The following is a 24,485-nucleotide window of genomic DNA, read 5'->3' as shown; positions in this document are numbered from 1 at the left end:
AGAACACTACAGAACTTCATTCTATAATAAATTATATTATCATTAGCAAACATGTAGTTTCAAGGCAGTCAACATCAGATCTTACAGAGGAGCCCATATGGATCAGACCACTATCTAGTAAAAATGAAATCTTTTTGGCCATGGAAGAATGCAAGGAATGATACAAGTAACATAAATAAAATGAACCAGATTGCAAAAGATGAAAATTTACCTTTTAATATTGACAGCCTACAAGACGAAAGTATCAGAACACTCTTTGCGGCCAGGATGGAGAGGAAACTGGTTGAATCATTTGAAGGAAATACAGAGGAAATATATGACTATATAAAAACTAATGTGAAAATCGTAGCAACAGAGGTGTTGGGTAAAAAAGATAGCAACCACAACCATGTAGCAGAGTGGTGGGTAGAAGATACAGAGGTCCTCGTTAGAAAAAAACAAAATGCGTTCCTTCAGTGGTTGAATGATAAATCAGAAGAAACAAGATCAATATACAAGAAAAAGAAGAATGAAGTGATGAAAAAAATAAGGATGGAAAACAATGATGCACGGAAAAGTACATGTGCCAAGGCTAATAGCAAATTAGGATTTGGGATAGCAAAAGAAGCATGGTCAGTATTAAAAGGGCTTCCACAGGATGCAAAAAGCAAAATACTCTCCAACTGATAACACAAAAGGAATGGGAAGAGTATTTCCAAAAATTATTAAATGAGGGCAGAGAAGAATATCTAGAAGAAGGAACAGTGAAAGAAAATGGACATTAAGATGATGATGATCCAGATTTTAGAAAGTGAAGTACTTGCAGGCACTGAGAACAGGAAAGAATGGTAAATCACTGGGGCCAGGCAATATCAATCTGGAGTGTCTGAAATATGGTGATGACAAAATTGTGAAACTGGTAACACAGCTCTTCAATAAAATTATACATGGAGATTCAATACCCAACGAGATGAAGCAAGGTTTCATTAATACCACATTTAAGAAAGGGGATCAAAAAATTTGTTAAAACTGTTAAGGAATTTGTGCTACAAACATGTTAATGAGAATTTTTGTGATAGTTATTAAAAACAAAATGGAAAAAAATTTAGAACAAAAAGGAAATGTGGTTTCATGGCTGGGAGACCATATTTTCAGACAGATTTTGGAGAAACACAGGGAAAAATCAAAAAAATGTTGGATTAATTTTCATAGATCTAGAAAAAGCATATGATACTGTTTCAAGAAAATTACTTTGGAGAGCACTACATATGGCAACCATAAACCCTTCCTTGATTGAAATAATACAACATATGTATAAAGAATTTAAGGAGAATTTATTAAGGGAATTTAAGGAGATGGGACCTGGATAAACTTACAGAACCAGAAGTTGTAGAGAGTTTCAGGGAGAGCATTAGGGAATGATTGACAAGAATGGGGGAAAGAAATGCAGTAGAAGAAGAAGAATGGGTAGCTGTGAGAGATGAAATAGTGAAGGCAGCAAAGGATCAAGTAGGTAAAAAGACAGGGGCTAATAGAAATCCTTGGGTAACAGAAGAGATACTGAATTTAACTGATGAAAGGAAAAAATACAAAAATGCAGTAAATGAAGCAGGCAAAAAGGAATACAAATGTCTCAAAAATGAGATTGACAGGAAGTGCAAAATAGCTAAGCAGGGATGGCTAGAGGACAAATGTAAGGATGTAGAGGCTTATCTCACTAGGGGTAAGATAGATACTGCCTACAGGAAAATTAAAGAGACCTTTGGAGATAAGAGAAGCACTTGTATGAACATCAAGAGCTCAGATGGAAACCCAGTTCTAAGCAAAGAAGGGAAAGCAGAAAAGTGGAAGGAGTATATAGAGGGTCTATACTAGGGCGATGTTCTTGAGGACAATATTATGGAAATAGAAGAGGATGTAGATGAAGATGAAATGGGAGATACGATACTGCGTGAAGACTTTGACAGAGCACTGAAAGACCTAAGTTGAAACAAGCCCCAGGAGTAGACAATATTCCATTAGAACTACTGATACCTTGGGAGAGCCAGCCCTGACAAAACTCCATCATCTGGTGAGCAAGATGTATGAGACAGGCGAAATACCCTCAGACTTCAAGAAGTATATAATAATTCCAATCCCAAAGAAAGCAGGTGTTGACAGATGTGAAAATTACCAAACTATCAGTTTAATAAGCCAAGGCTGGAAAATACTAACATGAATTCTTTACAGACGAATGGAAAAACTGGTAGAAGCCAACCTCGGGGAAGATTAGTTTGGATTCCGTAGAAATGTTGGAACATGTGAGGCAATACTGACCCTACGACTTATCTTAGAAAATAGATTAAGGAAAGGTAAACCTACGTTTCTAGCATTTGTAGACTTAGGGAAAGCTTTTGCCAGCATTGACTGGAATACTCTCTTCCAAATTCTGAAGGTGGCAGAACTGAAAAGCTATTTACAATTTGTACAGAAACCAGATGGCAGTTATAAGAGTCGAGGGGCATCAAAGGGAAGCAGTAGTTGGGAAGGGAGTGAGACAGGGTTGTAGCCAATCCCCAATGTTATTCAATCTCTATATTGAACAAGCAGTAAAGGGAACAAAAGAAAAATTTGGAGTAGGAATTAAAATCCATAGAGAAGAAATAAAAACTTTGAGGTTTGCCGATGACATTGTAATTCTGTCAGAGACAGCAAAGGACCTGGAAGAGCAGTTGAATGGAATGGAAAGTGTCTAGAAAGGGGGATATAAGATGAACACCAACAAAAGCAAAATGGGGATAATGGAATGTAGTCAATTTAAATCAGGTGATGTTGAGGGAATTAGATTAGGAAATGAGACACTTAAAGTAGTAAATGAGTTTTGCTATTTAGGGAGCAAAATAGCTGATGATGGTCGAAGTAGAGAGGATATAAAATGCGGACTGGCTATGGCAAGAAAAGCATTTCTGAAGAAGAGAAATTTGTTAACATTGAGTATAGATTTAAGTGTCAGGAAGCCTTTTCTAAAAGTATTTGTATGGAGTGTAGCCATGTATGGAAGTAAAACATGGACGATAAATAGTTCTGACAAGAAGAGAATAGAAGCCTTTGAAATGTGGTGCTACAGAGGAATGTTGAAGATTAGATGGGTAGATCACACAACTAATGAAGAGGTACTGTATAGAATATGGGAGAAGAGGAATTTGTTGCACAACTTGACTAGAAGAAGGGATTGGTTGGTAGGACATGTTCTGAGGCATCAAGGGATCACCAATTTAGTATTGGAGGGCAGCACGGAGGGTAAAAATCGTAGAGGGAGACCAAGAGATGAATACACTAAACAGATTCAGAAGGATGTAGGTTGCAGTAGGTACTGGGAGATGAAGAAGCTTGCACAGGATAGAGTAACATGGAGAGCTGCATCAAACCAGTCTCTGGACTGAAGACCACAACAACATGTATAAAAATAACATTTGCCAATTGAAAGTTGGTAATAAACTTTCACAGAAATTTAGAACAAGCAAAGGCCTTTTACAGGGCTGCCCGATGTCACCATCATTGTTTAAAATCTAAATAGATATTAGCCTTCGAACATGGTCTTGTAAATGTAATAGTATGGGATTAGAAATAAGAGATGGAGTTTGCCTACATCATTTATTGTTGGCTGATGATCAAGTAGCCGTAGCACAAGGTGAGGAGGATGCTAACTGTATGTGCAGTCAACTAGCAGTAGCATAAAAAACTTGGGGTTGGAAGATTAATTTTAAAAAAAACTTGACTAATTGTTCAGATGAGCTATACATCAAAGGAAAGAAAATCAAAAACATAAACACTTTCTGTTATTTGGGATCCACTTTAGAAATCGAGGGAAAATCAGAGTCAGAAATCAATAAAAGAATTAGTAGCAAATGGAAGGTCATTGGGATGCTTAACTCAGTCTTATGGAGCAGGAATGTAATGAGCAGAACTAAAAAATTAATATACAAATCCATATTAGAAAGTGTGGTTCAGTATGGAACAGAGACCTGGACAATTAACTTGAAGCCCATTAAAAAATTACAAGCTCTAGAGATGGACTTCTGGAGAAGAACAGCAAGAATCTCCAGAAAGGGAAAGGATAGGAACACCGAAATAATAAGGAGAATGGAAATAAAAGAAAGAATATATGATGGAATGGTTAGTAGAAATTACAGTGGTATGGGCATGTACGATGAATGGAGGAAGCCAGAATACCAGAACTGGGAACTGGAGGGGAGAAGAGGAAGAGGAAGAGGAAGACCTGTGACCACCTGGCTCCAAAATGTACAGCACACAATCAGGAGAATGGGTACAGAGGAAGAGGACACACAAGATCAAAACACCTGGAGGAATATCTTGAAAATACAGTTTAAGAACATTTATTCTTTGTATAGTAATTTCCGAGTAAATTATTATGTTGGAGATAAGCCTCTGTAATGAGGAAAAGATCAAAATAAAAAATAATTTCACAGTAGCCGATGAATCTCGTTCCTCACTGGTCCTACATCATAGTTTGGCTTCAACAATAGATACTGGCACTTAAATAGTAGGCTACATATGATCTCACTTAATGTTTGCATAAATTGGATAATGAACTTACAGAATATGTGACAAAAGAAAACAACAATTGAAAATCCTTCCATTGGCTATAAATCATAAAAAATGAAATACAGCTGAAATGTGTTATGTATGCAGCATAATGTTTATACACATGTCATGCAGTTCACATAAATTAAGGGTGGTAGTTTGTGGGTGTAGAACATGTGCTCGATAGAATCTGAGGCGTGTTCAATTTGGTTCATATCAGGTTAATTTGGTGGCCAAGACATCAGTTTGAGTTCATTGTCATTCACCTCAAACCACTGCAGCATGATTTGTCGTACGGTCAAAGACAGATGCGACGAACATAAACGTCACACGAGGTTGGGTCAGCCAGAGAAATCTGCGGTTGCTGAACACTGCCTTGACACGGGACACGGCATGAATTATGAAGAAACTAAGATCATCTCGCATGCTTCCACATACTGGGAGTCCATCATCAAAGAGGCGGTCGAAATACGTATAAGCAGTGACCTATTAAACAGAGACACGGGGTTTCACCTGAGCAAAGCCTGGGAACCAGCCTTGGCGGCACTAAGGAATCGTCAGCCACAGATCAGCAACCGCGCCGAGTCAACGCAGATGGGAAGCCTTAGCGCAGATGCTTAAATCGCGCGCGGCGAACGGGGTCCGTCGCTCCCGGCCGCATTTTCCCGCGCCGCGGCGCGCTTCCGCAGACCGCGACCCGTTTCTTCAGCAGAGGACTCTGGTATTCGACGCTGTCTACGATTGGTCTTCGATGACGTTATGCCCCGCTGGCGCCTGCGCTGTTCTAGAAAGCCAGCATATAAATTGGCGCGCTTCTCAGCGACGCGACAGTAGCACCTGAAGATGGCGGGCAGTTGTCTCGCTGAAATATTGTGCGGTTTCTACAATATGATCCGGCGTAAATCCCGGGAACCTATCAAGCAAATCTGATCAAAATTTGAAATCTCAATATTATTGTACCCACATTCAGTGAATTACCTATATGTTGCACTATGTGAGCACAGCTACAGTGAAAAGGGGAAATCTGTTTCTTTAACTTGGTAGGGAATTTGAATTTATAATTCAAACAGTTATCCTTCTGTCCTCATACAGGTTTCACATTGTTTGTTTAAATCACTCTGGGGACTGCAGTTTAACAGCTTGTTTCTTACCTTATCATTTACTGGATTTGGACTTGAATAAGTATGCTTAAAACAATCCAACTGTTGAGTGAGACTGAATCTTCAATGTTAAAAAAAATAGATACTTGATTTTTAAGAGGTTAATATTTCTGCCAGTGAGTAATCCTTCATCTAAAACTCCACTACCATTTTATTTTGGATAAACTGGCAAAATGTAATAATCATTACCATCACAATGTGGAGTAGAGCATTAATCTGCAACTATAAAGGACTAATGATGCATGTGAAAGCACCACATGCAGTATATTTCTTGGTAAACTACAACTGGTTTCAGTATCTCTAAAGGCTGTTACCAAATGATGACACGAACTTAATTCAATGTAGTGAACTAAATCACTGTGCATTTGAAACAGTTCACTAGGCCAAATCAAATACAGATCTCCACTTGATAATGGCTTTCCATGAGGCCAGAGCTGATCACGATTTGTCAACAAATAAATCAATAGCAAGTGCAGCTGTATTTCTTCATGCTGAAAAGTCAAGTGAATGTGGGAAAAAAAAAGACAGTTTCACATGGAAAAGTAGTAACCAGTTACAGATTATCACAGTTGGTGTTTCAGTTTTGTTTCTCTGTTCATTACTGGCCTCTATTCAAAACTGTACAAAAGACACTTGCTCCAAATTTACCATACCTACACATGTACATCCCTGCACACTAGTGTTCTTCCAAATATACAGTCCTATGCATTCACGAGAGTACACTACGTATGAAATTAGTCATACCTGACTAATAGTCAGAATGCTTGAAACAGTAGACACATCATTTATGGAATCTTGATGAACAATTTTTTTTATTACACAAGATCTTTATAGGAACAGAAATTTTGAGATTCTGACATAGACTGCACAAAAGGTAACTTTTACAATATTCTTTCTGTAGTTGTGTATGTTAAGTAATATTACAGTATTATATACATATACTATGTTCAAATGTTTGTTACTATGTTGTTCTCTGAATCTGGAAAAAATGTCTTACAAACTAATTTATGGGAACCATATGGTCCTAAATTATCATTCTGATAGAAGTTCCACATCAGTTTGTAAAATTACAATATCCCATTTTATTGAAAAATGTAACAAAATCATTTGAGTATAAATAGGCTTGTCGTACAAGATTAACATTGTTTCACAACAGGTATTTGAAAGGCCATTTTATCACAGTTATTCCAAGTTCCTGAAAAGTAACTTCATCGAAATTCTTAAATTTGTGGCCAGCTTGCTTCCAAGAGTTCAGTAGCATCTTTATAGTGTTGTGAAATATCATTGTTAATGAATGAGTCAACCACTGCTCACTACATTCTGTATTTTTTTTTCCATTACTGCATATAGTGAAGCAAGCCTGCTGGCCCTTCTCAAAATATATTTCGGTGTACATTATTCAGTATTTGCTCATTTCAGTTGGATCTGACTTTAGTCACGTTTCTTGAAACCTCTCTTTCAACCGAAGAGCAATTGCAGCCACTATTCCAGCACCTTTGCCGCTGCCATCTTCAGCAAGAAGCAGGCGGAACTGTGGACAAATGCAAAGGTCTGTCATACAAACTGCAAACACCAAGAAAATATTCATATTTCAAATGTTTCACTTTTTTGAAGGACTCTTGTCTGTGTGAAAGGAACAAACATTAGATCCCTAGGCCCTCTGCATTATACAGGGTGTTACAAAAAGGTATGGCCAAACTTTCAGGAAACATTCCCCACAAACAAACAAAGAAAATATGTTATGTGGACATGTGTCCGGAAATGCTTACTTTCCATGTTAGAGCTCATTTTATCACTTCTCTTCAAATCACATTAATCTTGGAATGGAAACACACAGCAACAGAACGTACTAGCGTGACTTCAAACACTTTGTTACAGGAAATGTTCAAAATGTCTTCGGTTAGTGAGGATACATGCATCCACCCTCCATCGCATGGACTCCCTGATGCACTGATGCAGCCCTGGAGAATGGCGTATTGTATCACAGCCGTCCACAATACGAGCATGAAGAGTCTCTACATTTGGTACCAGGGTTGCATACACAAGAGCTTTCAAATGCCCCCATAAGTGAAAGTCAAGAGGTTTGAGGTTAGGAGAAGGTGGAGGCCATGGAATTGGTCCGCCTCTACCAATCCATCGGTCACCGAATCTGTTGTTGAGAAGTGTAGGAACACTTCAACTGAAATGTGCAGGAGCTCCATTGCGCATGAACCACATGTTGTGTCGTACTTGTAAAGGCACATGTTCTGGCAGCACAGGTAGAGTATCCCATATGAAATCATGATAACGTGCTCCATTGAGCATAGGTGGACGAAACTAAAATGAGCTCTAACATGGAAATTAAGCATTTCCGGACACATGTCCACATAACATCTTTGTGTGTGAGGAATGTTTCCTGAAAGTTTGGCCGTGCCTTTTTGTAACACCCTGTATAATGATGAAATTCTTATGATATTATCTGAATGACGACTCTTCTGCCCCCTTCACGTCTTTGTTATAAACAAAGATTTACAAACATATATTTATAACAATAATGAACGCTAAAAATTAGTAAACCTTTGCACCCCAGATTCTATAAAGGATCAAACTTCCGTGTATGAAACAGTATCAAAGGCTAATTATTTTACAAATGAGTTAATGTGTTAAAAATTTGATGTTAAAAATGTAAGTGAGAAAAAGTTTAGAAAAGGTTTGAAATTATGTTTAACTTTATTGGTTATCACTAAGTGCTCTCATTATCAAACTCAGACTGATTGAATCTGTGTAATTTGCACTCTGTTTTAAGAAAAATCTAGTTTTCTATGCATCCAATGTTTATGATGTCACATCTCTTGAATTGTGCATTGTAGAATGAAATAATTTTGCAGATACAGCCAGTGGTATATGTGGATATTGTCTGCAAAACAGGTAACAAATAAAGGTAATAGTAAAGAAGCAATAAACTAAAATCTCATGCTGAATGCTGAAGTATTATTGCATGAACAGCAGAAATTTAGGAAGCAATATTTTTTTTTTCCTTTCATCATTTTATGGAGAATTTCAGCTGAGAAAATGTTTTGTAAAGATTTCAAATTTTGCATAAAGTTGTTTCAAAGTCACTGTGCCCTCGTTCTCAAATATTGATTAACAATAGTCCGGATAATTTATGCACCAGCAGTTGTGCTGTCTCAAGACACAGACATATTTTCTAACTGTAATACATGTCTTATTGTGTTAACATAACATTAAACTTATTAGTGAGTAGGTTATGACATAATTTTAAATTTGATTTATAATTATATGAGCACGATACATTCATTGCAGCTGGAATCCGTTAGATAGGCAACCTGCAGCTTGGCTCATGCACTATGAGCCATGTTAGTGATTTAGATAAGAAGAAGAAGAAGAAGAAGAAGAAGAAGAAGAAGAAGAAGAAGAAGATGATGATGATGATGATGATGATGATGATGATAACAGACCTTTTTGCCAGGTGCTAACAGCTGGATGTATTTGTTCATCCATGTTTTCAGCCTAGGATGGTGTTTAAACAGAGATCCATCTACTGCAATAGTTGTATCTGGTCTGTCCATTCTTATGAGGAGTCTTGATAAACCTTTGAAACATTCATACATAAAATTAGTATTGCCCACTTACAGTCACTTTACATGTACATTATCTCTCTCTCTCTCTCTCTCTCTCTCTCTCTCTCTCACACACACACACACACACACACACACACACACAAATGCGTGCACACGTAGAGTTGTGTGCATCTATTAGCATAACCTGCAGATTGAATGAGATCAAAAAATTTGTACCTCCTGGACGATTTATACACTGGTTAACTCATACTGATAGTGGCTCCATACCTACAGTTGCATCTAAACAAGATTTTAAAAATCTGAATAGTGACAGACAATCTCAGTGAAATTTGAAACTTGAGAAAATGGATGAAAGTATAGCAACTGCCACATTTCATTTAGAGTTTCAGCTCTGAAAGTGCTGCCTATGTATCTCCCATAACTTTTATTTTTATTTTGTTTCTTCTTCCTCTTTATTCCTGCTTTTTTAGTTGTTTCAGAATCATTCTTGCCTTACTGATAATAACTTTTAGCCACAAACTTTACATTAAAAGATGATCAAAGACTGTGGGATTTGCATATTTGCTGCTATACAGAATTTCTACCCCTCCTGTTCCTATAATCTACTTGTATTCACAAAGTGTTCTGAATGAAAAATTAGGATTGGAAGCCTGTTGGCAGTGAAGTGATTGGTGATGGATTACAAGCTTACATTTGCCAAGAACAGGCAAGGATTCCAGTTGTGTCCTTTTCAAATACACTTTGTATCCCCACCAGCAGGCACTGTGTTGGAGGAAGATGAGCTGACTTGAGAAGCGTAGTGGAACAGTGTGGAAACCTGCCATGGAGGGTGTGCACAGTGTGTAATAGGCAGACCCACTCACAGAGGTGTTTACCTGTGGGCAGCTGTAGACCAGACAGGCCAGTGCTTACAGTGAGTCCAACTATCACGGAACTCACCTTCCACATCATGCTGAATCTTGTTGCTGAGTGCTCAGCTGTGTGCTGAATTATCCCCTTGCATGTCTCTACGATGTTTCAGGCCTTCTGCTTTCTGTAGATTGAATAGCATGGCAAGTTCTCATTTCCTCTCAAGGGATTCAGTTCCTGGTTATTATCGAGCCACTGTCAGCCTGTGAAATACCTGCACTAACATTGTGTAGCAGCGTTTTCACACCAGTACAGATACTAAAGTCACGGTGAAGGACATTATTACACGTGCGATGCCCCTATTTTTTGTTTCTCTTCTGTAATTTGGTCCACCATGGATGTGGTGTTTCTGCAGTGCTGGCAGGAACAGTTGCACCTACAGAAGAAACAGCAGCAGGAGCAGATACAGGCACAGATACAGGCACTTTGCATCCTTGCCCTGCCAGGGACGGATCAGGCACCTGCTGAGAACTTTTCTTCTCTGCCCTTGAGGCTGTTTGCTGGTTTTGATGAGTCTATGGAAACATGGGAGAATTACATGTGCCAGTTCTTGATGCACTACCAGGTAAGGTGTATCATTGATCCAGCCAATAAGGTTGCCTTGTTGTCCAGCAGTGCATGTTGATATGAAGTTGTTCAAATTTTGAAGCACTCCACTGAGCCAGAGAGACTCCCCTATGATGAGATTTGTCACTTCCTGGTGCACTATTTTGAAAATCAGACCCATGTGATAGTGGCACAGTTGCAGTTTAACCTGCACCACAAGCACCCTGGGCAGTTGTATGCAGTCTGGATTGCCTATCCACAAGGCCTCTTGAGCAAGTGTTGGTTTGAGTATTCCAACAGTGCCTGATCTTGAGGTTCAGACTAGGGAGTGACCTTGTTTGAATCTTCATTAGCTGATGTTGTTCACATGAGTTGATGGTAGCTGCAGGAGACATGATGATGATGATGATTATTATTATTATTATTATTATTATTAGTGTTTTAGGGTGCACAACAACAGGAGACATGCTTTCTGATAATTGGCAGGTGGCTCAATTAGGTGTTCATGTTAAACATGTCCCGAGGCCTCATGGGTACCTGCACCCAGTCACAATATGTTGATGTTGCTGACAATTCGGGCACAATGGCAATGCGGCACTGCCTGTCTTTGCCTGTGCCAACCATGGCAGGTTTATGTTGTTCACAGTGTCATATTTCCCACCCTCTGTGGTTTCTGGGTCTTCAACATTGTTCTACTGCTCATCCCTGTTGTCCTTCACTGCATGTTTATGAAGATTCCCTACATGTGGATGCCATTTGTGGGGTATGCTATCAAAGAGCCCATTTGACAACTGTTTGTGACATTCATGAGCCATGTGTCAGGTGTTTTATGCTCCTGTGTTTTCACTGGGCTCTGGGGTCGTCTCGCCATGCATGGGTCACCACTGTATTTTGCTGACTTTTTTGTGGAGTGTGCGGCCCGTCAAATTTCAATTTGACAAAGGAGCAACTATAAGCCTTGTTAATTTAGATACATACAAGCTCCTGTGTGCCTGGCATTTCAACAGCTGCTATGTCAGGTTAGTAAACAGTGCATTTTTTGTAGTGGAAATTGTCTCTGCACCTAAGGTAAATGAGGAATGTTAACTTACATTGTTAGTGGTCCATTCACTGGTGATGGAAAATATTTTTAGCCTTGATTCCTTTTCTGTTCTTGGCTTCCAGATGGCTGACGAAATGCATTTAATCACTCAATCTGTTTCTTTTCATGATTTAGGCTGCTTACTGTGGTCATGCAGCCAGTTGTTTGAGAATACTATGGATCGGGCTGAAAATTTTGAGGCACATGTTTCACTTAAGCCATTTTTTGTCATCCATGCCCCATCCCCTTCACCATGCATGACAAGGTAAATGCCAAGTTGCAGTGTTGGCAGGATCAAGGCATCATTTCTCCTACTCTATTGAGTCAGTGTGCAGCACCTGTAGTAGAGATTCTAAAGCCCAACAGAGCTATGCACATTTGCACCAATTTTAAACAGATGGCCACAATGTGTCATGGATTCTTATTCGATTTTGCAACCAACAGATTGTTGGCAAAATTATTCAAAGCCAGTATTTTTTGTGCAGTGACTTGAGTGATGCCTACTTGCTGTTATGATTGGACACTGTTTCACGGACTTTCTTGGTCCTCAATACCCCCTTTGGACTTCACCAGTTTAATGACTCAACTTTCAGAATCTTGTCCATGCTCCAAATTTATCAACAGCACTTGGAGCAGTTGATTCAGGACATTTCCTGTTGCGCCAATTATCTTGGTGATGTTGGGTAACAGGTCCTACCAGAGGAACATTTGCGAAACCTTTAGTCACTTTTACAATGCCTCCTGGAGAATGGTCTTCATTGCAGGCTCGAAAAGCATTATTTTGGGACATGTGTTTAGCAAAGATGGCCTCTTCCCAACAGACAGCCTCATCAGAGCCACTGTCAACCTGCCAGAATTCAAGAACCTGAAGGAGCTCCTGTCTTTTTTGGGTAAGATTTCATATTGTGCGCAGTTCATTTTCTGGGCCATGCACATCTTCCATCTTCTTTACTGGATTTACTAGAAGGGCATTAAGTTTTACTGGTCTGTAGATTCTCAACAGGCTTTTCAGCCACTGAAGCAGTGTTCATACTCTACTCACAGTCTGGCTTCTTTTACACTGAGTAAATCTTTAACCCTGGCCTGTGGTGCATCACAGTGTAGGATTGGTGCAGTCCTGTCCCATTGGAAGCAAGATGGCACAGAACGGCCCATTGATTATGCACCAGACACCCTTTTCACAGCTCAGTGTAATTATTAACAGGTGGAAAAGTAAATGCCAGCCATTATTTTTGTGGCTAAAAACTTTCACATTTTCTTGTATGGGGCGATATTCTTCCTCATCATTATCCACAAGGCAGTTTCCTTATTTGACCACCATTCTAAGCTGTCTGACAGGACTGCCCACTCATTTCAGCAGTGGTCCCTCTGTCTCAGTAACTATTGTTATGACTTCTTTGCTGCTCCACTGTCCAGAATGCCAATGCTGATGCACTCTTACAGCTACCAATGGGGCCCGATTCTGAGGTTCACATTGGATGATGCATTGCTGTAAATCCTGTTGGATTTTCTGTTAACAGCACAAGAGGTGACAGACACTAACCTACTTTTCCAGAAAATCATTTTGGCAGTCCAGATGTGTTGGCTGGAGCACGCCTCTGTGGGTGCAGATCCTGCATAGCACACATTTTTTTTCTCCTTCATGATCTCCTCAGCATTGTCCAGGGGGTCCTCATGCTTGCCAAGTAGGAGCAATGATTTGGTGGTTATTTGCCCTGCATTGTTGGATCTGGATGCAGATCCTCACTTGCAGCAGCATGCTTCTTTGTTGCTGCAACGTAGTGCCCTCTGCTGCCCTCCTGTCACATGTGCCTCAGTCCCAGTGAGGCTCTTGTCTGTTCCTGCCGATGTGGAGTCAATGGATTTTGATCCACCCTCCTCTTCCACCTCCTCTGCCTCCCCTCCCTCTCATCGATGAGGTGGCCTTACTTCTGCTGTAGGCAGTGGTCACCATGTAGCAACAGCCTCTTTCTCCTTCCACTCTTCCTGTGGAGCAAGTAGCATCACTGTTGCCTCCTTCATTGGTTGATCTTCTGCTAGGTTATCCAATGGCTACTACAGTTCTGCACCAGGGGTTGTGGCCCAAGCCTGGCCATTTTTGGCCCTACATGCACTTTTCAGAAGGTGGGTGGGTAGGGGCGGGGGGATTCAGTATCCCCACCAGCAAACAGTGCAATGTAGGTAGACAAGCTGGCATGGATAGCGCAGTGTTACTGTACTGAAATGTGCCATGGAGAGAGCACATACTGCATAGTATCAGCAGACTTGCTGATGAAGGTGTTTACCTGTGGGCAGCAGTACACAGGGCAGCCAGTGCTTACTAAAGTCCAACTATTGCTGACCTATGCTCAGTCGACAGCTGCCTGCAACAGCCATATGCTGTGAGTTATCCTCCTGCATGCCTCTACGAGTTTTTGGACTTCCTGCTTCCTGTAGATTGACTTGCATGACAAGTTCTTGTTTCTCCTCAAGAGGTTCTATTCCCCAATTATTATCGAGCTACCATCAGTAAATTAAGTACCCGTGCTGACATGTTGTGTAGCAGTGTCATCACCGTGAAGCAGATACTAAATAAACCATGACAGCATTCACCTCAGCGAATTAAAAAAAAATTGCAGAAAACCTAGATCTGGATAGCTGTATGGGAATATAAGTGTCCACTTCTGTGTCATCCACTGTGTTGTTATGCTCAGAAAGAGACACTGGGTATACTGAGCAGCAGATATGCTCATAAATAAGAATGTGAGTACAGTAGCTCAACTTATAAACTATTCCTTAAAGCCAACAAATCCACACAGCTACATCAGAAAATGTTGCCATATAGACCGAGGAAGACTGCAGATACATAAGATGAGCTCCAAAGTTCTTTATACAGGGTGGTCCATTGATAGTAACCTGGCCAAATCTCTCACAAAATTAGCATCAAACCAAAAAATTAGAAGAACAAATCTGTTCGAGTGTGACGGGGAAAAACAGTTGGTGCTATGGATGGCCCACTAGATGGTGCTGCCATAGGTCAAATTGATAGAAACTGTGTTTTTTAAAAAAAGCACTCCCATTTTTACTGCATATTCGTATAGTACGTAAATAAATAGGAATGTTTGATTTGGAACATTTGTTTCATTTTGTGATGAGTGGCGCTGTAATATTCTCACAGATGTAGCAACTCGCCCGATAGCACTGTGTGCAATTCATTACTTAAATTATGTATGATAATATGCTGTCATAATAATTATGTGGAAGACATGATCTTGTTAAAATGGAATGTTTAACAGTCACAGAAAAGATATGGTGTTCATTTATGGCTATTGTGATCAAAATGCCCAACAAACTTGTGCTATGTATGTTGATCATTATCTTGACAGACAGCATCCAAGTGTCTGTACCTTCTGTCAGATAGTTAACATATTTAAAGATACCAGAAGTGTTCAGACGAAGAAGAAGATGCAACCAAGAACTGCAACAAATGAAGATGCCCAAATAAATGTTTTCACTACAGTTGAGGCTTATCTACACATCAGTAGCAGACAAACTGAGTGGGAATTGGAAATTTAAAAAATGTCACTTTTGAGAAATCTACATAATCATACATTTCGTTCTTACCATGTTTCTATGCACCTGGAATTGCATGCTGATGATTTTGAACATCGTGTAAATTTTTCCACTGGGCACAAAATAAATTACAAGATGATAACAGGTTGTTTTCAAGAGTTCTATTTAGTAATGAAGCATCATTGACAAACAGAGGTAATGTAAACCGGCATAATATGCTGTATTGGGCAACGGAAAATCCACGATGGCTGCAACAAGTGGAACATCAACGACCCTGGCGGGTTGATGTAAGGTGTGTAATTATGGCCCTTATTTTATTGATGGCAATCTGAATGGTGCAATGTATGCTGATTTCTTAATTAATGTTTTACCAATTTTACTACAAGATGTTACACTTCATGACAGAATGGCAATGTACTTCCAACAACACTGATGTCCAGCACATAGCACACATACAGTTGAAGTGGTATTAAATAGAATTTTTAATAGCAGTTGGATTGGTCATAGCAGCTTCATACCATGGCCTGCACGTTCACTGGACCATACATCTCGGAACTTCTTTCTGAGGGGAAAATTGAAAGATATTTGTTATTGTGATCCACCGACAATGCCTGAAAACATGAGTCAGCATATTGTCAATGCATGTATGACAATTACTGAAGGTGATCTACTCACCGTTAAGAGGAATTTCGTTATGCGTATTGCCAAAAGCATTGAAGCTGAAGGACATCGTTTTGAGCATTTATTACATTAATGACGTTATTACAGTTGCTCACACAGTAACAGCATGCGTTCACATAAATTATGATAAGGTCACGAAAGTTAATGTATCACATTGGAACAGCAGAAATAAAGTCCAAACATAACTACTTTTGGGTTTTAATTTAAAAAACCACATTTTTATCAACTGTTCATCTAAATGGGTGAGGCATATAATAAGTGTTGGGATATTACAGCAACATTCATCACAAAGCGAAACAAATGTTCCAAATTAAAGATTCCTATTTATTTACGTTCTGCACGGAAACGTAATAAAAAAATGGAAGTACCTATTTAAAAAATGCAGTTTCTATAATTTTGACCTATGGCAGCACCACATAGTGGGCCGCCCATAGTGCCATCTGTTCTCCCCTGTTATGATGGAACAGATTTGTTGTTTTGCATTACCTCGGTTCCGATAGATCTGGAACCTGTTAAGAAAATTGGAATATAGATCAACATAAACGTCATTTCTGCACTTTTCATTGCTCATGAAACACATTGCATGTTGTATCGCCATACAGCAAAACCTTCAGAGGAGGTAGTCCAGATTTCTGTACACACTTGTACCACTAATACCCAGTAGCACGTCCTCTTGCATTGATGCTTCCTGTATTCGTCGTGGCATACTATCCACAAGTTCATCAAGGCACTGTTGGTCTAGACTGTCCCACTCCTCAACAGTGATTCGGCATGATCCCTCAGAGTGGTGGTGGGTCTTGTCATCCATAGACAGCTCTTTTCAGTCTATCCAAGGCATGTTCGATAGGGTTCATGTCTGGAGAACATGTTGGCCACCCTAGTCGAGTGATGTCATTACCCTGAAGAAAGTCATTCACAAGATGTGCACAAGGGGGGGGGGGCGTGCATGGAGATGAATGCTTTGCCAATATGCTGCCGATACAGTTACACTATCAATCGGAGGATAGCATTCACATATCGTACAGCCATTACGGTGCCTTCCATGACCACCAGCGGCATGTGTCAGCCCCACATAATGCCGCCCCAAAAACAGCAGGGAACCTCCACCTTGCTGCACTCGCTGGACAGTGTGTCTATCACATTCAGACTGATGGGATTGCCTCCAAACATGTCTCTGACAATTGTCTGGTTGAAGGCATATGCAATGCTCATCGGGGAAGAGAATGTGATGTCAGATTTTGCACCATAAATATTGAAATAAATTTAAAACTATTGTTCCAGTAAAATCTTTGGTAAAGTCTCAATCAAAATGAAATTATGATAATTACAAGATTAGTGGGTTTGATTACTGCTAATTTAGCATCAGTACACTTTGCATCATTCACCTGCAGTTCCCGTTTCTAGTTTCTGAAGTCCATCAACATATTTTGATGACTTACAATATTACATTCTTATTTTATTATCTCTTGCTTCGTTTCCTTCTAATTAAAGAAACTGAGAGTATGTACTTACAAATTGAGACCAGAAGAGCTGATCTGTTTGATACAACTTCACAGACATACTTAACAACTGCAATGTCTTCTGTGGTATACTGCAAGTTGAATTTGTCCAGAATATCTTCTGTATTCTTGTTCCCTCCATCTACCGTGTCCCTGAGAAAATACAGTAGCAAAATTTGAAGTGATGGTGTGTCTCAATGCTGTTTCTGTAATAATAATATGTGGAGAAGAAGAAATTGAAGCATTTGAAATATTGTGTTGTTGAAGAACATCAAAAATTAAGTAGTAGTAGTAGTAGTAGTAGTAGTAGTAGTAGTTGCTGTTGTCTTCAGTCCAGAGACTTGTTTGATGCAGGTCAGCTCTCCATGCTACTCTATCCCGTGCAAGCTTCTTCATCTCCAAGTTACTACTGCAACTTACATCCTTCTGAATCTGCTTAGTGTATTCATCTCTTGGTCTCCCCCTACGATTTTTATCCTCCATGCTGCCCTTCAATACTCAAGGTTATCCCTTGATCCCTCAGAACATATCCTACCAACGGAACTCTTATTCTAGTCAAGTTGTGCAACAAATTCCTCTTCTCCTATATTCCTATATACAGTACCTCTTCATTAGTTATGTGATCTACCCATCTAATCTTCAACATTCCTCTGTAGCACCACATTTCAAAGGCTTCTATTCTCTTCTTGTCAAAACTATTTATCGTCCATGTTTTACTTCCATACATGGCTACACTCCATACAAATACTTTTAGAAAAGACTTCCTGACACTTTAATCTATACTCAATGTTAACAAATTTCTCTTCTTCAGAAATGCTTTTCTTGCCATAGCCAGTCTGCATTTTATATCCTCTCTACTTCGACCATCGTCAGCTATTTTGCTCCCTAAATAGCAAAACTCATTTATTTCACTGTCAAAATACAGCAACCAGCCACTTTTTAATGCGTTTTATTTATGCCAATATGCATTTCGGGTTTGCACCCATCTTCAGCTGGCAAATTACATGGATCTTCAGTTTGATGTTCACTTTGACATATTTTGGAGTTACATTCGCACTTAAAACTCATTTACTACTTCGAGTGTCTCATTTCCTAATCTAATTCCCTCAACATCACCTGATTTAATTTGACTACATTCCATTATCCCCATTTTGCTTTTGTTGGTGTTCATCTTATATCCCCCTTTCTAGACACTTTCCATTCCATTCAACTGCTCTTCCAGGTCCTTTGCTGTCTCTGACAGAATTACAATGTCATCGGCAAACCTCAAAGTTTTTATTTCTTCTCTATGGATTTTAATTCCTACTCCAAATTTTTCTTTTGTTCCCTTTACTGCTTGTTCAATATAGAGATTGAATAACATTGGGGATTGGCTACAACCCTGTCTCACTCCCTTCCCAACCACTGCTTCCCTTTGATGCCCCTCGACTCCTATAACTGCCATCTGGTTTCTGTACAAATTGTAAATAGCCTTTCAGTTCTGCCACCTTCAGAATTTGGAAGAGAGTATTCCAGTCAATGCTGTCAAAAGCTTTCTCTAAGTCTACAAATGCTAGAAATGTAGGTTTTCCTTTCCTTAATATATCTTCTAAGGTAATTTGTAGGGTCAATGTTGCCTCATGTGTTCCAACATTTCTACGGAATCCAAGTTCAGCTTCTACCCATTTTTCCATTCATCTGTAAAGTATTTGTGTTAGTATTTTGCAGCCATGACTTATTAAACAGATAGTTCGGTAATTTTCACACCTGTCAAAACCTGATTTCTTTGGGATTGGAGCTGTCATATTCTTCATGATGTCTGAGGGTATTTCGCCTGTCTCATACATCTTGTTCAACAGGTGGTAGAGTTTTGTCAGGGCTAGCTCTCCCAAGGCTATCAGTAGTTCTAATAGGATGTTGTCTACTCCTGGGGCCTTGTTTCAACTTAGGTCTTTCAGTGCTCTGTCAAACTCTTCACACAGTACCATATCTCCCATTTCGTCTTCATCTACATCCTCTTCCATTTCCATAATATTGTCCTCAAGTACATCACCATTGTATAGACTCTCTATATGCTCCTTCCACCTTTCTGCTTTCCCTTCTTATCTGAGCTCTTGATATTCATACAGGTGGTTCTCTTTTCACCAAAGGTCTCTTTAATTTTCTTGTAAGCAGTAACTATCTTACCCCTAGCGATATATGCCTCTACATCCTTACATTTGTTCTCCAGCCATCCCTGCTCAGTCACTTTGCACTTCCCATCGATCTCATTTTTGTGACATTAGTATTCCATTTTGCCTGCTTCATTTACTGCATTTTTATATTTACTCCTTTCATCAATTAAATTCAATATATCTTCTGTTACCCAAAGATTTCTACTAGCCTTCGTCTTTTTACCTACTTGATCCTCTGCTGCCTTCACTACTTCATCCCTCAGAGCTACCCATTCTTCCTCTACTGTATATCTTTACCCAATTCCTGTCAATTTTTCCCTTATGCTCTCCCTAAAACTCTGTACAACCTCTGGTTTAGTCAGTTTATCCAGGTCCCATCTCCTCAAATTCCCACCTTTTTGCAGTTTCTTCAGTTTTAATCTACAGTTCATAACCAATAGATTGTGGTCAGAGTCCACATCTGCCCCTGGAAATGTCTTAGAATTTAAAACCTGGTTCCTAAATCCCTGTCTTACCATTATATATTCAATCTGAAACCTTCCAGTGTCTCCAGGCCTCTTTCAAATATACAACCTTCTTTAATGATTCTTAAACCACGTGTTAGCTATGATTATTCTCTGTGCAAAATTCTACCAGGCAGCTTCCTCTTTCATTCCTTATCCCCATTCCATATTCACCAACTGCTTTTCCTTCTTTTCCTTTTGCTACTATCGTCTGCAGCTCATGCCTTGCAGTAGCTTTCTGGCTTCCCACACATGGGGTCCCAGGTTCGATTCCCAGCGGGGTCAGGGATTTTCCCTGCCTCGTGATGACTGGGTGTTGTGTTGCCATCATCATCATCATCATCATCATTCATCCCCATTATGGTTGGAGGAAGACAATGGCAAACCACCTCTGCTAGGGCCTTGCCTAGTCAGCAGTGCGGGTCTTCCATACCGTCCCCTGCGCTCTTTGGAGTGTGGGACCTCATCATCATTTCCTACTATTGAATTCCAGTCCCCCATAACTATTAAATTTTCATCTCCCTTCACTATCTGAATAATTTCTTTTATCTCATCATACATTTCTTCAACCTCTTCATTATGTGCGGAGCTAGTTGGCATATAAACTTGTACTATTATGGTAGGCATGGGCTTCATGTCAACATTGGCTACAATAATGCATTCACTATGCTGTTCATAGTAACTTACCCATGCTCTCATTTCTTTATTCATTATTAAACCTACTACTGCATTACCCCTAATTGATTTTGTATTTATAACCCTGTACTCACCTGACCAAAAGTGTTGTTCCTCCTGCCACCGAACTTCACTAATTCGCACTACATCTAACTTTAACGTATCTGTTTCCCTTCTTAAATTGTCTAACCTATCTACTGGGTTAAGGAATCTGACATTCCACACTCCGATCCATAGAATGCCGTTTTCTTTCTCTTGATAATGACGTCCTCCTGAGTAGTCCCATTATGCAACCTAGTTTTCAGCCATAAATGGTTATACTGATCAGGAATCAGTGCTTGGATTAGTTTGTTCCCTCCTAATCAAAACCATTATGCATTCTTCAGTAATTAAGAAATTAAAAATGGAATTGGGTTGGTTGAAGTTAGACATAGTGGGAATTAGTGAAATGTGGTGTTAGGAAGAACAGGACTTCTGGTCAGATCAGTGGAGGGAGTGGAGGGTTACCAACTCCAATCAAAGAGGGTAATACAGGAGTAGGCCTAATAATAAACAAGATAATAGGAATGTGCATGGACTACTATGAACAGCATAGTGAATGTGTTATCATGAAGCCAACAGCCACCACAGCAGTGCCAATTTATATGCCATCTAACTGTGCAGGTGATTAAGGAATTGAAAGAATGTATGGTGAGATAAAGGAAAATTTTTCATATAGTTAAGGGACACAAAACTTTAATTATGATGGGTAACTGGGATTTGATAGTAGGAAAAGGAAGAGATGGGAAAATAGTAGAAGAAATTGGACTGGGAGGAAGGAACGAGAGAGGAAAACACCTGATAGAATTCTGCAGTGGAGCATAATTTAATCATCACTAATATTTAGTTTAAGAATCATAAAAGAAGTATATAAACCTGAAGATATCTTGAGACACTGGAACTTTTCAGACTAATCACGTAACAGTAAGGAGATTTTGAAATGAGCTTTTCAAATGCAAGACATTTCCAGTGGCAGGTGAGGACTCTAACCACAATTTATTAGTTAATAACTGCAGATTAAAATTGGAAAATTGCAAAAATGTGAAAAATTAAGGAGATGGGGTCTGGATAAATAGGGAGAACCAAAGGTTGTCAAGAATTTTAGGAGCATTAAGCAATGGTGCACTGAAATAGTGGAAAGGAATACAATGCAAGAAGAATGGGTAGTCTTGAGAGATGAAAAAAGTGAAGGCAGAATCACATAGGTAAAAAGATAATGCCTAGTAGAAATCCGTGGGTAACCCAGCAGACACTGAATTTCACTGATGACAGAAGAAAATATAAAAATGCAGCAAATGAAGTCGGAAAAAGAGAATATAGATGTGTAAAAAATTAGATTGACAAAAAATGCAAAATGGCTCAGCAGAGATGGCTAGAGGACAAATGCAGGGCTCCAGAAGTATGCACAACTAGGAAATTAAAGACATGAGTCAATTAAAGAGGCCTGTGGTGGAAAGAGAAGTAGCTGCATGAATATCCAAAGGTCGAGTGGGAAACCAGTGCTAGGCAAAGAGAGAAAGTTGGAAGGAGTATATAGAGGGCCTAGTAATAGAAAGAGAAGAGGAAGAAGGTGAAGATGAGATGGAGATATAATGCTTCAATAAGAATTTGACAGGATATTGAAAGAAATAAGTTGAAACAAGTCTGCTAGAGTAGATAACATTCCCTCAGAATTATTGAAATCCTTAGGAGAGGCACTTATGATAAAATTATTCCAGCTGGTTTGCAGGATTATGAGACAGGTGAAGTACCTATAGACATCAAGAACTCTGTAATATTTTCTTTTCCATAGAAGGCAGCCTGTTGACACGTGTGAATATTACTGAACCATCAGTTTACTAATTCACAGCTGCAAAACATTGCCAGGAATTATTTACTGAAGAATGGAAAAAGAGCTAGATACCATCCTCAGGGAGGATCAGTTTGGGTTCTGATGAAATGTAGGAACACATAAGGCAATACTTGACCCTATGTATTATAACAGAAGAAAGACTGAAGAGAGAAAAAACTGCATTTATAGCATTTATGAATTTAGAGAAAATTTCACAGTGTTGACTGGACTACACTGTGTGAAATTTTGGAGGTAGTAGGGATAAAATACAGGGAGTAAATGTCATTTATAACTTATTCAGAAACTGTACAGCAGTTGTAGAGTTGAAAGGGAAGCAGCAGCTAAGAAGAGTGAGACAGGGTTTTAGTCTGTCCTCATTGTTATTCAAACTGCAAATTGAGCAGGCAGTAAAGGAAACCAAGGAGAAATTTGGAAAGATCAGAAAGAAGAAATGAAAGTTTTGATGTTTGCCAGTGCAGTGTAATTCTGTCACAGCTGGAAAATAATGTGGAAGAGAAGTTGAATGAAATGGATAGTGCCTTGAAAAGGTGATAGAAGAGGAATATTCGACAAAAGTAAAACAAGGGTTATGGAATGCAGTTGAATTAAATCAAGCATTTTGTAGGGGATTACAATTGAAAATGACACACTAAAAGTAATAAATGAGTTTTTCTATTTGGGCAGCAAAATGACTCAGAATGGCCAAAGTAGAGAGGACATAAAACACAGACTGACTCTAGCAAGAAAAGCCTTTCTGAGAAGTAGGAATCTGTTAACAGTTAGTGTAAATTTAAGTATTAGAAACTCGTTTCTTAAGGTATTTCTCTGTCATGTGCCTGGTGTAGGAGTGAAATGTGAACAATGAGCAGTTCACACAAGAAGAGAAGAGAAGTTTTTGAAATGTGGTGCTATAGAGAAATGCTTAAGGTTAGGTGGCTTGACTAGAGTGGAGATCGAGAGTTGCATTAAACCAGTCTTTTGACTGAAGACCACAACAACAACAGCAAGAATATGGTGATTTGTACAAACGACACTTGACTTGTAGCTAGTAAGGACTCGCCAAGAGAACTGCATCTGTATGAGAGAGGACAATAATATTTCACATAGAATAATTTGTAAATGCAAACCGGATAGGACATATAAATATGATACCTGTCTTGAGACTGGAAACTTGTCTCTACAAAAGGAAAAAATCACAAATTCCTGGGTGTTAAGCTAATAGACACATGAAGTAAGAGGATCGTATCAATACAATGTGATTCAAAATAAGCACCAGCGCCTTAATAATGAGGAAAATGCCTGAGACAGTAAATGCAAATATACATTAGCAATATACATGTCTTATCAACTTACACTTATCTTACTGCATCATAATATTTGCAGATGGAGTTGGTGTTACACACAGAGGATAGTGAAGCTGCAGATGAAGGCAATTTTGTGTAGTAAAACTTATCCCTAAGCTTGTCCTGCTGAAATAACTATAGGTAAATCAGTGTAATAAGTGTACTATCAGTAATGATTATGAAATAAGTTTATATTTAAGTCATAATTATACATTTTTGTCAATAGGTACAATATATGAATTAGGAGTGGTCACCATCTTCAAACAAAATAGCTTAAATAGCTGTATATTTTATACAATGTTCTACCACATAGTATAAAAATAGCACAGAAAGTAGTTATATATATAAAATAATTAAAATAGTGCTTGG

At 39.1% G+C, this 24,485-nt stretch overlaps 1 protein-coding gene across 1 annotated transcript in view; it reads right to left on the bottom strand.

Moving 5' to 3' along the window:
• Positions 1 to 6,507: 6,507 nt before the first annotated feature.
• The window catches only part of LOC126174905 (hexokinase-1-like), a 272,384-nt gene continuing 254,406 nt past the window's right edge, over positions 6,508 to 24,485 (bottom strand). Inside the window, exons 9-11 of the mRNA XM_049921343.1 lie at positions 17,586 to 17,725; positions 9,182 to 9,315; positions 6,508 to 7,254 (exon numbers count right to left, since the gene is read on the bottom strand). Of these exons, the coding sequence (XP_049777300.1) occupies positions 7,159 to 7,254; positions 9,182 to 9,315; positions 17,586 to 17,725 (370 nt within the window). The 3' untranslated portion in view covers positions 6,508 to 7,158. The remainder of the gene's footprint in view (positions 7,255 to 9,181; positions 9,316 to 17,585; positions 17,726 to 24,485) is intronic.

Source organism: Schistocerca cancellata, chromosome 1 (genome assembly GCF_023864275.1).
Source record: "Schistocerca cancellata isolate TAMUIC-IGC-003103 chromosome 1, iqSchCanc2.1, whole genome shotgun sequence".
Classification (NCBI taxonomy): domain Eukaryota; kingdom Metazoa; phylum Arthropoda; class Insecta; order Orthoptera; family Acrididae; genus Schistocerca; species Schistocerca cancellata.
The sequence above is the reverse complement of the archived record's forward strand: the minus strand, read 5'-3'. Positions and strand labels throughout refer to the sequence as shown.